This window comes from Athene noctua, chromosome 2 (assembly GCF_965140245.1).
Source record: "Athene noctua chromosome 2, bAthNoc1.hap1.1, whole genome shotgun sequence".
Classification (NCBI taxonomy): Eukaryota; Metazoa; Chordata; class Aves; order Strigiformes; family Strigidae; genus Athene; species Athene noctua.
The window spans coordinates 91,742,103-91,759,530 of NC_134038.1; the positions used below are offsets into that span (position 1 = coordinate 91,742,103).

The window sequence follows — 17,428 nt, forward strand, 5'->3', positions numbered from 1 at the left end:
TTACTTATGGCAAAGCATACAAATTTTAAATTGGCTGTCTGGTAATGATGGAAGGTAAACCCCATCTGCATCATAGCAGAAAGTAAAATATAATTTCCTTTGGGTACTAAGAGCTTAAGAGCCTTTTGGAAGGAAACATGGGTAGGACCTGATCAGGATGCCATGGCATGGTGTGATTTATGCTGAAAGCAACACAGGAGTGTGTTGTTCCAGAAGGAGGTAACAGGTCCCCAATTCCCACTGTCACCAAGGAGGCAGGCACCGTGTCGGTGAAGGCACATCCTTTTGTTTCCTAGCCCTTTCGTTTGGGCATCTGGGCATGCCAGCACTGCAAACCTGAAAGAAAACTCAATTATCTTGAATTTACCTTTTGTAGCCTAAAACTATGCAGGGCCACCTCCACCTGGGGTTGCTGCAGTGTGAACCTGAGCTGTGCCTGTGGTGTGGCACACTGTTTCCTCGTGGGGACTGAAGTGTAGCCATGGCCTCCCAGAGAGTACTTGCTGGTGTTCCCTGCTGTGAGTGGCTCCAACCAGCGAATGGTATGAAGCAGGGGTAGGCCACCTCTTCCTCGCTGAGGACTGTGTACATCGTTCAAATGAAAATAGACCTGGTGGGCTGCACCATCACCTCTCCCTCTCACTTTCTTCTCCCACCCTGTCGTGTTTGTTAGTAGTAACGTGGACTGTTTGACATGAACCCAGCGGTCCTCATCCTGGATGTGAAGGGATGTGACTTTCTGTTTCCCTCCCACCTCTGGGGACAGCTAGCAGCGGGGAAGGCTGCTCCCCTGCAGAGGACCCAGCTGCCTATGGGAAGAAGCTCTTGCATTACAGCAGCAAGAAGGGCAGATATTTTTCCTTGAGCATTAGCTCCAGTCTGGCCTTAGGCTTTCAAGACAAACAAATACACATATGCCCCTTACAAAGACAGAGTTCAGACACTGTCTTAATGCATATACATATGCAAACTGCCCAGCCAGGCACTCCTACACATTTTGGTTGTCTTCCTGGGTGTCTTTTTCACAATTACAATTTTCCTGCAACTAGCGGCAATTCCAATGTAACTTGGACTACTGGTTTTGCTCAGAAGGTCTTTTAATTGTTCATCCACTCCTGTATTCTCTCCTTCGTAGTCTTCGTTCATTCTTGTCTGGTGCCTTTTGTACTGCACTTGCTGAAGGCAATGCACAAAGGCTGCTCTTTCCTGCCAGAGCTTGTTGTTGTCTTCAGTAGCTGGGCAGGCAAAGACAACTCTGGTGTGAATCATTTTGCTCCTCCAGTGTAGGAGTTGCCATGAAGAATGATTAAGGGGAAAAAAAAAAAAAAGGAAAGCAAGAGTGAGAGGGAGTGTGTGTGCACAAATTAAGGTTGGGAAAGTGGGAGTGGTGTCAATGAGAAGGCAAGTTAACTGAGTCCTCTGCTCTGCAACGTTTCACCACAGGTAGCTAGTTCTTCGTGCTGTACCAATTTCATTGATTCCTTTACCAGGATTGTAACATTGCAAAGTAAGTACAACTTTTTTTCTTTCTCTGATATTTTAATTAATGCCTAACTAATAGTTAACAAATCTCAATTGTGAAAAATAATCGCGTAGAGGGAGTGGGATAAGGCAATTTGCACAAAAGGATATCATGTGGAATTAAAGGAGCAAAAAAGTCTTCCCAAACTACAGTATTTTCATTTCATCCCGAAACTGCTGCATTTGCTGTGCCATATTTCTTCTCCCTGAAAAGATTAATTGGAAGCAGTGAATAGGATCTGGCAGGTGAGACAGCAAGGGCATTAGGAATTATTGAAATGTGGTGGTTTATTGCAAATGGATTTCCCCATATCAGAAAAAGCAGGTTGTGTATGCTCCATGTGTCAAAATAGTATTTAGACTGTTTTGTAAGTCTCTGTTCCAGAGGAATATTCCTCTCATTTTCTGCAGAGGTGTGTACACTCTACTTTGTTTGCTTTGAGTTATTAATCAAGTGACTAATCCGCACTTGTTTAAAGTGAAGGGCAGGAACTTAGGTCCAGTAATTACAAATTCATTTTCAGTGTGGCCATTTAGTTTGAAGAATTCACTGGCTATTGAGGTACAACAAAGCGTATTGTGGTGGCTCATTTCTCTCTTTCCTTCCTGGAGTGCCTTTCCCTGCTATACTGCTGACAGTGCTTTTTCCCCAACCATATGAGACACTCTGGTCCCACATCGGTCTGATGTCTCGCGTTCCTCAAAGAAATTGTGTCCTTGTTGCCTAGCCAGGTAGCCTGCCAGGTGGGGAGTTGTCATTTGTGTAGAAGAAAGAAGAAAATTCCTACAGAAGTCTTTTATTTCCTTTATATTTTGTGTTTGCCGAGTAAGAGCTGAAATGGGGTCATGTTAAATGCTTGAGCTAGTTTCAAATATTAATGCCTCACTTGAGAGACATGAGTGTGGGTTGTTTCACGTCATTTATCCTCTCGGTGGAAGTTTGTTTGAACCAGAGAGACTACAGTTCTGGCACTCAGCTCCTGAGCTGTAAACCCAATACACCCCCCAGCACTGTATGGCCAGCACTGTCCACACTTTATCTGCCACAGGTGCCTTCTCTGGGGAGAACTGCTTAACCGAGACAGGAATAAAATAAATACTTGTTTTGCTTTATCAGATTATCCCTACCCTATAGCTAATTTAACTTGTCAGACATTTCCACACAGACACTGCAATTCTCCTGATTATATTTTTTAAAGATAAGCTATATTTAGCTTTTCTCTTAGTGAGCAGATAGTAAACAAAGCCTCTCTGTTGTTTTTTTGGGTTTTGTTGTTGTTGTTGTTGCATTCGAGAGGGACTAAATAAAAATGGTGACTTATATCAATAAACAAGTTCAAATCATGTTTTTCTAAACTGGTTCAGTAGCCTTTCAGTTCCCTTCTGTATCTGAAACTGTTTCTATAACTCTGTGGCAGTCACAGTTTTAAGCAAAGCTGGGTGGATCACAAGTTAGCTGTGTTTAGAAGATGTCCCAGTGCCGCGGGCCTCTCTGGAAATGCTGACATATCGCTTGCCTGGGAAAGGAGGTACTCAGCAAGAATTCATGCAGCAGGCCTTTTTAAAATGTCATTTTCAATTTTTTGACCCCTCCCTGTTTGAAAGTTCTTTGTGATTACTGACTCAGGAACTGCATCTGATTTCTAAGACTGCTAATGGGCTTTCCTCTTGATGGGAGCTTCAACTCTTCGCACTTGACTGGAACTGGCCTTAATGGACTTACAAGACTTGGGATGCTCAGGGCTTTAACAAGATTGAAAATTTTGTAGTATTCAGTACGGTAAATTCTTTTCAAGACTATGAATGTCATGAGCTCCTAAATATCATACATCAACGGAGCATTAAAAAAATGACTGACCAGGTGCAGTTGAAAATGATGGTGGAATAGAGATGTTATCCTTCCCATCATTCAAGGTTAAGGGTGAACCTGAGCTTTTTTCCAAACAAAATATCCTGAATGGTCATTATTTAATAGTAGCACTACAAGAAAGAAACTGTAAGAATGGAGAGCATCACTGCTACCAGAAATAGTTTCACTCAGGACAAAAGAAGCTTTGAGAATATCTGCAGTTACTGTATGAACAAAAGGTAAATAAAAGGTTCACCATGAAATATCTCCCATTTTCCTCACTAAAAAGGAACATTGAAACTTTGTAGAAAATGATTCAACATGAACAGTATCAGTTACCAATGAGGTCAGAAGAGTTTTTAAGCCATGGTACAGCTTTTCACTGGCATAAGGAAGAAGAGTATCATTCAGTTTTGCAAAATTTTCTATTTTATTTTCTTACTTTGACTCTCTTGCAACCCAAGGAAGCACAACACTGGTAGCACATACACATCTTAAAATCACCCTAGGTTTGCCAATATAACTGAAAATACTAATGTTAGAATGACAGCATCACATTTGCAATATCGAAACAGAAAGGAACAAGAAGTATTTTTCAGCAGTTATTACTGCATATTGATTTTTTAGCCTGTAAGGAAGATCCAGAGGCCTAAATAGAATACTATCAGGCCAGCCAACACTAAAGAATTACATTCTACCCCACTAGCAAATAAGACTTTTTTCAGATGGACTACATCTCTCATTCTGCATTGTGAGATTCTTCATATTGTTTGTCTTCTTGAGGGTAGTAGATGTCATATGACACATTCTTGGTTCCCTAGGTAATTTTCCACCAGGTCCTCAGTGAGAAATACCTGGGAAGTTGGTACTTGCCCCAAATCTTCAAATGTTAGCTGGGGGAGCAGGCAGAGAGAGAGAGAGAAAGAGACAAAGCATACATATGTATTATGTGTTCATGTGTGAATGGTTGAGTTAATGGGGAAGATAGGTAGCCTATGCAAGGGAATTTATTTAAAACATGCACAAGCGCAAAGGTGCACGTCTGGGATGAGCAACTGTGGAGAGGCAGTTTAGAGGATGATTTTACATTTGTTCCTTTGCCATGTTGTTCCAAGTTACTCTCTCATTGGCAGTCTCAGTCCTTCAAATTTGTTTTAACCGTCTTTTGCCATTGTTCTGCCCAAAGCTCTTCACCTTCAAGGTGCATGCTGGCAAGCTTGACTTTTCTGGTAGTTACTTTTATGTGTGAGAAATTGCAACTACATAAATGAGAGAGATGGTTACAGTGCTGGGCTGGTGCTTAGTTCTCCTTTACACCCATAAGATCTCTGACACACATTTCCTGAACCTCACTCTGACATCAGCTCGACGCCTGCTGACACTGTGAAATGGGATCTCACATGGACAATCTCCCTTTACCAAGCAGCTGCTGGGCACTGCCAGGCTACTGGAAGATGGACAAGTCTGGCCAGACCCATTCCAAATTCAGAGTTCTAGCAAAGCCTCTAGATGTTTCAAAGCATACTCCTCTGTATTTTTATGTGGGGATAACTTTCTTCAGTGATATATATTTAATGTTTCCCCTCTTCAAGACAAATTCCTTTTTTTTCTTTCTTTTCCAGGGGAGGGGATTTGTTAGCAAACACTTTGTTGCTAATACCAACAGTCACAACGTTTTGCGAGAGTGCAGTGCTGGTTGGCTGTACTTTTCAAACATGGATCTAAAGAGCCTTGGTTTTATGCCAGTATCTTTTTTTTTTTTTTTTTTTTTTTTTTTACTGAATTGGATTGTGCAATGCATTTCAGTAACCTTTTATACAGCATATTTTAGCCCAAAATAAACCAGTTGCCAAATAAACCTGTTGCCTTACCAAATAGATCTAAGAACATGTACAAGTTAATTAAAATAAAAATAAAGACATTTATTTTGTAAAAGGCCTTTTCTAATCCAACAGGCCTTACGAGTAAATCAAAGTGTTTTCTCTACTGTTTCGTAGACAAATTATGCACCCGTTTTGTTACTCCCATAAAAATGTATAAATACCACAGATCATTTGGAAGTCATTCATTACTGTCAAGTACCATAACTGCTCCATGGCATCTGTACAATGGTGTCAGATGTTCAGTTAAGTTTGGGCAGTATGACACATACATTCAAAGAGGAGACTGTTCAAATTCAGAATGCCTTTCCAAACCAGGATGAGAGCGAATGGTCAACAAAGGTACCTTGCTGGAGACAGTTCCCTGCCCATATATTCCTTCTTCCATTTTCTGTCTTCTTGTACCTTTCTGCTCTCACCCAGTGAGATCTTTCCTGGCTAGGATGCAAATGATATGAACTAGGTTAAGTGAATGAGATTGCAGTATTAAGTAGTCAGTTATTGGAGATAAATCCCCGTTCTTAAGGTGTTTCTCAAAAGATTAGCAAACCTCCCACAAACATAAGAAATAACTGACTTTCCTTTTCATTATAGGATAAAATAGGATCCCTAGATCTTCAGTGTCAGAGCCTGAAATGCAAATGTAGATAGGTACATGTCAGGACGAGAACACACCTTTTAAAATAACACCTCCACACCATATTTATTGCACTAATTTGCCATTTTTCCTGGAGAGAGCAAATGCTGGAGACATCTTTTAGGTTCTTTGTGAAATCTTATAACTTTTGAAGTCTCTTCCAATATTCATCTTTCCCATTTCCTTTCTGTCAATTGCTTTGGTGGAGCTGTTTTAACCAATTTTAACAGATTGCCGTTTTTTTTTTAGGCATACATGATACTGTGGGCAGAGTAGTGTCAAATTCACTATGCCAAAGGGGTCGTCTTCTGTGTGCTTGTTGGTCTAAAGACAAACTTGTCCTATTGACTGAAATTCTTTGGCTCACCCTTGTTAGCTTGAATCTACACAAATGTGCTTACACCAAAGTGCAATTTCAGGTATGTGAAAGCAGTCTGGAAAATGGGAATACTCTCTGGCTTTCCCAGAGCATGGACTGCAGCAACTGTCCCTTGGGCACCACCCTTACCATTCCTGACTGCACAGATCATCTAACAGCCCTGTGGCAACTGCAGTTATTAAGAATGGCTAGGAAAATATTTGCAGATAAAACAGCATAAATGATGAGTGGGCACAGAGCAGTATTTATTTAGGAGGCCTCCTTTAAGTTTCTAGGACAATCTCAACCTACAGGATCAGACAGCTTTCTGGAGACTTCTAGCAAGGCTAGGGAGAATGGCTAGGGGAATCCCTTAGAGGAAGCCATGTACCAAAGCTAAAGCTTTAATGAACAATTATCCATGAAGCAAGAGACAGGAAAGATTGAGACTATTAAAGGCCTGTCTGAGAGCCAGGAGAGCCCAGAGCATAGGCGAAGTACCTTATAAGTTGGCACATTTTAAGAGTATCAATTAAAAACAGATTAAGTTCATATGTGATCCAATTTGACTCAATATGCATGGGTGACCCTGACCTACCCAGATTTTCCCCAAGTGCTTCTGGTAATACTGGCTCCATGTAACATGTGGCGCTGCTGGCTGTCACTTGAAGATGATATCTATTACTGAACCACTTGCATTTCATTGTTGGATATGGATGAGACCTTCTTGCTCTTCAGGAGCTATCAGTGTGCTCTGAAGCTGAGTGGGCTTGTTCAGGCCTTGCTTTCCTCTCCCTGAAGGTTCAAGTTGCCCAGTCTCCATACTGGTGTCCAGTCTCCTTCAGTGCTCTGACACAGTCCCACCACAGCAGGCGCTAGAATTACACTCTGAGTCATCTTTCTTTTCCCTTTTCTGTTTCAGGATGACAATGGACGCTCTGCAACTAGCAAACACCGCCTTTGCAGTTGATATGTTCAAAAAACTATGTGAGAAGGACAAAACAGCTAATATTATTTTTGCACCACTGTGTACCTCAACGTCTCTGGCTCTGGCATATAAAGCTACGAAAGGTGATACTGCAAACCAAATGAAACAGGTAAGCTATCAGAATCCTGTTCTGTGGCTGCAAAATTATAAGACTGTCAGAGGTGGCTTTCTTATTTATTCTTGTTAATATTCTACTGGATGGCTGGTTCCCTCGTAAGCCAGGCTGCAAACCATCCATCTGAAATTTCTGAATGAAATTCCATGCTCTGTGGCCCCTCACAGCAAAAGAAGTTTGAAATCTGACATAAAGGAAGAGCTTTCTCGAGCATGTTCAAGGTGGAAGGGAACGTGACAGAGTCCTCAACAGCTGCATTAAAACCTTGTCTCCTTTTAGCACAGTGTTGATTTTGGCTGCAAGTCACAGTCAAGATCACTGCATTTTCTGGATAACTGTATTTTCATTATTCAAGAATGTCTAAGCTTTCTAGTATTGTAAATCTTTTTACCATTTTCTGTCAGCAGCAAGTACGCTTAACAGTCCTGTCATTGACATTTCCCCTTTCTCCTGCAATACCACTAACAGGAGGTGGATGCAGTAGAAGAGGGCACAACTTCAGCCATGTTTCTCCTTACAAGCAGCTGATGGTGTTCAAGGGGTTTCCAACACCATTATGCAGCATGGCAGCCATGATGCAGTTTATCAAGCTCACTCTGTGGTGCAGGGAGGCAGCCTGGCAGCCCCTCAGCTGCCTCTGTGTAAGCAGAGATTTGTGTTGTGCCTTTTTATCCCAATGAGTGTGCCCATGGTTTCTGCAGTTACCTAAAGGTGGATGAGAAGCAAATTCAGTATGCATTTATATGCTGATTATCACTTGGCTCTGAGGGACGTTGTACACATTTGAATACATTTTCCCTCCTTTGGGAATTCTATCCTGTACTTCCTCCTTCACTGAAGGTACCCTTGAGCACAGCCTCTCATGCCCCCACTCATGCCACAAATTGCAATGCTTGTGCTGTTTGCAGAGATGCACAACAATGTATCCATGAAGATCCTCTAGGCATTGAAGATTTTTCTACATAGCATTGTTTTTAAAAAATATTTAAATGACACTCTGTAGCTTCCTCACCATTTCAAAATTCAGGCATGGTTGTTCTAATGGGAGAGTTCAAAATATTAAACTACCCTTAATTTTGTTTTCACTTGTGTCTGCAATTTGCTTTGAACCATCCTGTAATAAGTTAACATACACATCCACAAATGGAACTCTGTTACACAAGTGTATTTATATTTAATATTTCTCAAGTGGTATAAAAAAAGTGCTGACTACAGATACTAAGGAGAACTTGTTATGTTTTTAAATGTACTGTCTCCTATTTTTCATGTCTGTTCTAGCTTCTGCCTGCCCCTGAGTTTGTGCTTGTGTTTTAAATACTAGATATAAAAGGAGCGAGACTGTCAGTCTTACTCTGGAATATCAGTTAACAAACTTGTGCCAAAAGCTCTCCCAAGTAGAGACGTTGCAGTAGTGTAGCTTTCTCCTCAGACATAGTTTCTAGGCACAGAAGCCTTTGGCATTTAACATGCTAAGAAATAAAACTGTGGAGGAAAAGGAAGTAACTTGAGAAAGTTGTTCCTGAGGAAATGACCGTGGAGTTTGTCTGTGAGAGCTGTGCTGGTGCTATGTCTTTGGGACCTTATTTCCTTCTGCTCCCACTGAGCAAGGAGAAGGGAGGACAGGAAGGGGTGGCTAAGGCAGAGCTGCAGTTGTGTCTGTGAAGATATGATGTGTTCAGAGAGAAAGAGTAGGAGTGAGGGACAAAGGAAAAGAAGGTTGCTAATGCCTGTTATGCCTCATGCAGGTATTTGAGGCAGGTGAGGAGGTTTGGGCAGGCTGTAATGAAGCAGCCACCATCAAAAACCCTGTAATAAGCAGGCATTAGAAGTTCAATTCATATTTACAGGGTTATTTTCAAACAAAACCAGCGATAACCTTTCACCTCTGGTGCCTAAAAGCAATGAGTTTTAGGGTACCACAGGACTTCCTAGAACTGGACCCATCATTCCCAGGATCTGAGAGGTGGCCATGTGTGGGTCAGCAGCCCTACCTCCAGCTCATAACTTGTCTACCAAAACAGACATAGTTATCTGATCAGTTTTTGCTGAAATATCATGTGATGTCATGTATCAGTCACAGCAATCAGAAAACCTGATGATCTGTTAAGCATTTTTAAAGGTGTAACCCACTTTTAGAAAGGAGACTAACTGGGACCCTCATGTATCTGGCTTAAAAGTTACAGGTTTTTGCACGTGAATGTAAGTTTGGTGAAAACATTATGACTCCATACTACAGAGTTTTAATCAGCTAAGCTACATTACCAGCAAGAGCAGATCTATTGATTTCTTTGAACTGCTCACAGGAAAGATATGAGTTTGGTTAAAGTTCTGGTAGGACCAGGTTTTTAGATTTATATGAGAACACCAAATAAATAAATGATTTTTGAGTAACAACAACCAGAGGCTTTGTTGTTATCTTAAATACAAAAAGCCACAGCTCTGGTCACAAGCTAGCATTATTTTTTGTTAAGCTGTTACGAATGGTTTAATAATAATAATAATCATCATCATCATCATCATCTTAGTGTTTTATTATGTTCATTTAACAGGTACTCCATTTACAAGATGTCAAAGACGTTTCTTTTGGGTTTCAAACAGTAACTTCAGATGTTTCCAAACTCAGCTCTTTCTTTGCACTGAAAATGGTCAAACGGCTCTTCGTAGACAAGTCGCTTAATCCTACCACAGTAAGTACTGCAGAAAAGCCCTGGTGCTATGAATTGCTTAGCCAGCATGTTGAGGGGTTATGGTGTCAGGCTGCAATGTTATTTAAAATAAATTCTCTCACTTATGCCTGTTACTTGACTAGACTCAGATGATGAACAACATAATATTCTCATCTGCCATAAAAGTTTGTAGGATGGATGAGTATGCTGCTTGACCCCAAGCGATGTAATTATTACAACACTTCTAATTCTTTCATTAATATGCTTTAGGTCAGTAGCTCAGTAGGTTTTGAATGCAACGTAACTTCTACACCACATCAAGGTCTTTGCACTGTAAGTATGAGTGAAAAGGAGTTTTAAAAAGAGTTGGCGGTGCAAATGTGTGTCTAGTTCACACACCCAAGTAATTACTGTGTAAGTGGTAGTTTTCTTAATCTGTCTGAGGAGGCAGAAGCCTGGCTATTGAAGCAACACAAGTGGGGAAGGTGAAATTTGGCCTTATAACTTATGGACCTTGCAAATAACTGAGAAAAACATTGTGTGGTAGGGCCCCAAGCAAGGATAACATCAGCCTAAAAGTGATATTTCAGAAAACTCAACATGCTTAAGTGATGCTATGATCAAATTACCTGCTGTTCAGCCTCTGCTACAGCAAAGGCCAGTACCCATCCACAGCAACAAATGTCTCAACTGGTGAGGACAGACATGATGTGAGCAACCTGTGACCTTTATCTCAGTCCTCTCTCTTAGCCAGGCCTGGACTGAGGGTTGTTTTATCCTTCCAAACTCTGTCAAACGCGCTCACTCCTGTAATACCAAATTTACTTTAGCTGCTGCTGTAACACCACTGGGCTGAAGGCAACCTTGGGAGTGATGTGCTGAATGCAGCTGTGCATCCTGCTTGTCATCCATTGTTATTTAATATCTGTCCGTCATAATAAACTCCAAATACCCTGTGGTGAAGCTCGGGATACTGATGTTGCAGGCTCTGTAAAAAGGCATCGAGTGGATGACATTTAACCAAGGATTTGGGACCCTGTGTCTTTCAGGACTTTGTCAACTCCACAAAGAGGCCTTTTCCATCTGAACTGGAATTAGTTGAGTTCAAAGAAAAAACTGAGGAAACCCGACAGAAGATCAACAAATCTCTTTCAGAGCTAACTGATGGTGAGTACAGCTTAACCTTGGGGATGTTGTTTGCCTCTTTGGAGAAAGAGATCCTTGTCTTCGTGACATCTTTTCACTAAGGCTTTTAGAAGTAAATGTGTAGTGAAAGCAATGGGACTAGACCTACTATTTGGATTCATGAGGGTTAGCAACATCAGCCTGTTTTGAAATCACTAACTTTACTACTGCCATATTCTGAAGGTGGAGATATGAGACTGACCTTGCGTTAGCCTCACATTCACTGCAGCAAGACGGTTTGGGAGAACGACAGCTCCTGGCTGTGGTGCTTCACACACATCTGACATCAATGCATCGAGGCCAGGCACTGGTTTCCTTTAAAAGTTTTACTGTAATGGGAAGTACTTGTTGGACTCGCACTTTCAGGCTGTTAATGAATAGCTCAGCTCAGCTCAGCTCAGTTGCTTTTGCCAGAAGGGGTGCCACAAGCAGATGTGTGTCTTACTGGCCTTCCTGTAGAAACGGGGCTCTGAGCACTTTCCCTACAGCACAGCTGAGCCACCAGCCACTGGGCCGAGTCACAGGCGATGCGCATCGGTGACCGTTAGGGTCCCTGGGCAGAGCCTGCCTAATCTGTGGGGGCAGAGGCCTGGTTCTGGCTCACGAGAGCTCACAGCCCCCATAATGGAGCCTGTCTGCAGCTCTGGGGTCGGTTACTGCCTGTTGCCCTCGTGTGGTACAAATATGAAAACATGGGTGCATGAGTCTGCTGGTCCTTCCCAGGCCAGCACAGGTGGCCATGTGGCAGCACCTTGCCCTGCCTCTGCAGTTCATGCATGAAGGCAGGACTTGCCTCCCCAGTGCTCTGAATCTGTTGTCTTTTATGGCAGTGCTTGAAGAGATCTAAACCGGAGCAAGGGGGGAACAACATTTCCGTGCTCTTTTTGAAGTCTGTATCAGTATTTGGTTATGAACTGTAATCAGACCAGCAATTTTTGTTATTCTAGTTATTTTATTCTCAGATAAATAAAATTTATTTTATTTATAAAAATAAAAATAGAAATCTATTTTTCTAGATTTTCTGTCTAGAAATAAGTAGCTGTTAATCTCGAACTTCCCTTCAAGTCTTGGTCTCCAAATGACAAATGCTTTTTCACTTACACCTGTTGAATTTCACTGAAAATTCAGTACCTTCTTTAACGCACTGAACAAAAGCAGTAAACATATTTTTGATTCCATGCTATATAAACTAAGAAAACATTTGGAAGATTTGCCTTGATCACAAATCCTATTTCAAACATTAAGCTGCAATTTTAAGTAAGTACTTCCTTTTGGAATTTTCCATTAGAATGAAAATCTTTTATCAGTGAGGTGCAGGACACAGATTTTTTCATTTATAGTGAAATGTTTCCATATTCAGTTGAAGCAACTGATACACTATAATGAATTGTTGTATTAACAACCATCTTAAACCTCTTTGCAGGCAAAATGGAGACTATTTTGAATGAGGATAGTGTAAATGACCAGACTCAGATCCTCCTAGTTAATGCAGCTTATTTTGTCACAAACTGGATGAAGAAGTTCCCAGAGGCAGAGGTCAAAGAATGTCCTTTTAAAGTCAACAAGGTATGTTCTGGGGGAAAAAAAAAAAAAAAAAAAAAGAGTACTGTTTCCATTCAAGAAAATGCAAACTTTGAACTACAGAAATCCCAACAAGAGACAATGAGAAATGTTTATTATTATCACGGCATTCTTATACTCTATCTAAACCTATATGCTGTTGCAAGAGTCCCTAAACCAGTGTGCTTGTTGTGTTGTTTTAAAACTTTGCTGGTGATTTCACATCCATCTTTCAGTGGCCCAGTGTGAAAACAGACTGTTCTGTTAGAATATTTAGACAACAAGAGCTAAGTACAAGTGATGAAAAGCAGCCACTGCCTACAAGGAGATGCATATTCTCATGGGTAGCTTCTTCCAAGTGACTGCAGCCCGTACAAGAGTCTGCATCCCCAAACCAGCAGGGGTGGAGCAAAAACCGTTGCATTTCTTGTGATCACAGAGCTAGTGAAATATCTACACCTGTGGGGTCTCTTTAAGTATACCCCTTAGGTGCTTGGCCCTGTGCTTTCCTCTTCAGGGATGGCACCCCATCAATCTCCCTCTTTCCAGTTGACGGCGATGGCAGCCCTCTGCATATCAGCCCTGCTTAGCCACAAGGTCCAAGTGGGTGCAGCACCTGTGACTGTTGCCTTCAGGAATCTGTGACCAGTGATGAGTATTGTGATCAGACAGTCAGTATTAAACCAAAATAGAAAACTGGGCAACATCTGTGATATACAGAGATTATACTCCAGATATATAAATATATATATATATATATATGCATTAAAAATGTTGGAGTTTCAGGTTGATAAATTACTACATCATGCAATCAACACTGAAATTTTTAAGTGAAACATCTCAAGTTTTTTTTCTAAAGTAATATTCTTCTGCTGCATTTGAATTTTAAATGAGTTTCCAGGTGAAGAGAATAGTTTAGAAATCTTCCCTATGAAATAAAGAGGGGTTTTTTTTTGTTTTCTTTGATTCATGAAAAGCAAAGACATAGGGCTTTAGGTAAGCCTGAAATTTCTTCTTATTCTGTTTCAGCTCTTGAACCAGAATATCAATTATTTATATAACCTTCACTGATGAGATGTGATCAGTGCTTGACAGTTGCTGGCATTATGACACCATATAGACAGTAGAGTTTGTAGCACTCAGTGAAACGGGCACAAAGGGCCACCAATATTACGTAAATTTCTCTTTTAAGGCACATTCCCAATATGTTGCTCTTGTATTAGAATTCTGTTACACTTTTCTTTGGAAAGCTGCTACTGCAAAAAGCCCACAAGGTCTCTTTTCATTACCTATGAAAACCAACAAATTCTCTGATGGTAACTGAATGTACCGTTTTCATTCAAGCTTACAAACTTTCCTTTCTTGCCATCTTATTTCTGAATTAAAAGGAATGCTAGATTGTTTCCTCTGTGTTTTGCAGACTGAAACTAAACCAGTGCAAATGATGAATCTGGAAGCTACATTTTGCCTGGGCTATGTAAAAGAATTAAATGTTGCCATCCTTGAGCTTCCATGCCTTAACAAACATATAAGCATGCTCATTCTGCTGCCCAAAGAGATTGAAGATGAGACCACTGGCTTGGAGCAGGTGAGAGAAAAAAATAGAATTAGTATGATGGAAACAGCTCGCTTATAATACTATATACTTCTATAAAGAAGGTTTTTGTTATTTAGACACTACATAGAAGGAGAGAAATAGCAAGTTTCCTGTGAATTTACATTCTTATTCTGCTTCTCTGTTCTTGATTTCATATTTGTGACATCGTTGTTTCCACTGTGGCCAAGTGTGAGGTTGTGAACAAGACTTTGTTTTACATAGGCTGTGCACAGAAGACAGTGTAAAGTGGAGAAGGTGCCCATGATACACTTTAGGAATCTGCATCAATTTTAATATCTGGACCCCCAAAACAATTTTCACCTGAAGATTTTTGTTCTTGCTATAGTGAAGTGCTGAAAGTGATACTTACTGGGTATCCAGTAGTGCTGACATTATTTATTCTGGTGTCCTCATCTTTTTCAGTTAACATATATATGTGGTTTACTTTACTAAGGTCTTCCCTAAGTTTTCATTTTGAGCAGAGGTGCTTGAAAATTAGTAATTTTTTATTAAAATTGCACATAAATTTGAAAATGAAGAAGGCATTTCCTAAAGAACACCTTTTTCTTATGGCATTTCTCTATGAAAATTTTAGAATTTATTTTCACCTCTCTTCAAAGTTTAATGGTTAAGAGAGAGATGATCACATAAGTCTCCTTTGGAATTTGCTGCAACTGGCCATAAATTTTAAAGGCAGGAGGAGGAATTTGTCTTTGCAACTGTAAGGTACATTTATACGTAGGAGTAAATTACAGAACACACATATCTTAAAATGCAAGTGAGGCCTTTCCTAATACTATTTTGTTGTGGCCCCAAATTCTGCCTCCTCACTTTCCAGTTTTTAAAAAATTGCTCAAATGTCTGCATGTTTGATGGAGATCAGGCTCTGGGTTTGGTTTGGAGGGTTTTTTTTCTGTGCCAAATACCAGCAATTTTATTACTCTGTAGGGTCAGGAATCAAGACTTTTGGATCTGTCTGTTGGCTGGGTGTAACCTGGGTAGGAACTGTGTTTTGCAGGTTCCTTCATATGGTTGTTGAGGTGATTGCCTGTCAAAAACTTGTAAGAAGCTAATAGTCAGAGTATGCACATACAGTGGAGTTGCTCCAGAGGCCTGTCTTATGGATTAAAACATACTTGCTAAATATAAATGAGAGTATGTTAACCCTGAATGCTACAGTAGCAAATTCAAAAGCAAAGGTTGGACTTTTATGGTTTTGGGTCTTGATAGAAGTGGGAAGTTCAGGAATGGTTTAATTTTTTTCTCTCTTTCCTTGGACTGCTCATTAATGTCCTTTGTTCCTTTATGTCTTCAGCTGGAAAAGGCACTGACCCCTGAGACTTTATTACAGTGGACCAATCCCAGCATGATGGCCAACACCAAAGTGAATGTATTTCTTCCAAAGTTTAGTGTGGAAGGTGATTATGACCTGAAGCCACTTCTGGAAAGCCTGGGAATGACGCATGTCTTCAATGAGAGCGCATCAGATTTCTCTGAAATGTGTGAGACAAAAGGTGTGGTTTTGTCAAAGATCATCCATAAAGTCTCCCTGGAAGTAAATGAACAAGGTGGTGAGTCCCGAGAGGTACCAGGATATCGGATTCTGCAACACAAAGATGAATTTAAAGCTGACCATCCATTTATCTTTTTGTTTAGGCACAATAAAACTCGCAACGTGATTCTTTCAGGCCGATTCTGTTCCCCTTAAGCAGGGCATGTTCATTATGAAAAAGCACAATTACATTTATGGTGGTGCATGTTCCTGTAAAACTTGGCATCTGACTATCACCTTTGAAAGGAAATCTAAGAGGTTCATCTATCAGCTGGGTAATACAATGTACTCTACATATGCAGCAGAACTAGTTTATCTCCTTATGTTTCATCCCCTTAAGCTGAAGGATTCCCACTGTGAAGAGCACATCATATTTTACTGAGAAGTATCCCAGCCTCAGCAACAAGTGTATTTGTTCCTCTGTGACATCTTTTTCCCAAAACAAAGTGAACTGAGAGCCTGTTTTAGATAAACTAAGAGTTGGAAAGGGCTCTGGGAGGAAGAGCTACATTCCTCTTCCCTAGACCAGCCACTCTTCCTCATGACACACACTGTGGATTTCTACTGCCTAGAATGGGAAAAGGTGGACATGCGGTGTGATATAGCTCTCCCCTTGTACCTGACTACACTCTAGTGGTCAAGGGTGCCCTCCTGGACCCTGCTGGTGCCCAGTGAAACAATGCCCAAGTTCTGCAGTGTAGCTAGACAATTCAGGCTAGCATCAGAGTTTGCATTTCTGAAACAGCAGCTGCACTGAGACCTATGGATGCAAGAGGCAATAATCACAGTGACAAAATGTATACCCAGAAGACTTCAGTGTGAGCTACATCACTTTGTAGATTGGGGAGGTTGGACACTGCTGCATGGGATTTTTTGACTCAATGCCCTTCAGACATGGAAGATGGGACCAGTTCACTGCAGCTACAAGGAGCCCTGTGTATATAACCTGAGAAAAAGAATGTTACATAATTCTAGGATAGAAAGCAGTTGGATTAATACTGGAAATGCCACACTTCTCACACACACATTATCTGCCATTTCGAGTTCTGGATTCAGCATTAAGGAGACTCCATACAATTACTTAATGTCTGAAGCATGAAAAAAGAAATAAGGACTTCAACTTGAGTGAGATTAACATTGTAATTACCAGTCTCCAAATTCCATGTGAAGTCATGGTAATCAGGTTTCATTTCTATCTAAATACTGCCTGCTGCATATGTTCAGTAGTAGTTTACCTAATTACTGTTCAGAATAAAGCACTATAAAACCTGTGTCAAATGTCTGCAATACCTCCAGCATCAGTCTGTATGTTCACTGTTGTGTGTTCACTGACACATTTAGTTTAGTAAAACCCTAAATCAATGTCTGGATTGCCCTTCTGGATAGTTGATAGTTCCCATTTTTTTATTGTTAATTGATTTTATTTAATTGATAATTGCTATGTTACTAGCTGGTCACAATATACAGAGAGTTCAATTATGTGTCTGCAAAAAATGGGAGCATTTTACATGAGAATTCCT

General features: G+C 40.6%; 1 protein-coding gene across 1 annotated transcript; it reads left to right on the top strand.

The window, feature by feature from the left end:
- The first annotated feature begins 1,249 nt into the window (after positions 1 to 1,249).
- Positions 1,250 to 17,159, top strand: SERPINB5 (serpin family B member 5). The gene is made up of 7 exons (XM_074897878.1): positions 1,250 to 1,507; positions 7,168 to 7,342; positions 9,898 to 10,035; positions 11,064 to 11,181; positions 12,623 to 12,765; positions 14,180 to 14,347; positions 15,672 to 17,159. Exons 2-7 carry the CDS (start codon positions 7,169 to 7,171, stop codon positions 16,062 to 16,064), a joined length of 1,134 nt encoding a protein of 377 aa, XP_074753979.1. The 5' UTR covers positions 1,250 to 1,507; position 7,168; the 3' UTR covers positions 16,065 to 17,159.
- Positions 17,160 to 17,428: the final 269 nt, after the last annotated feature.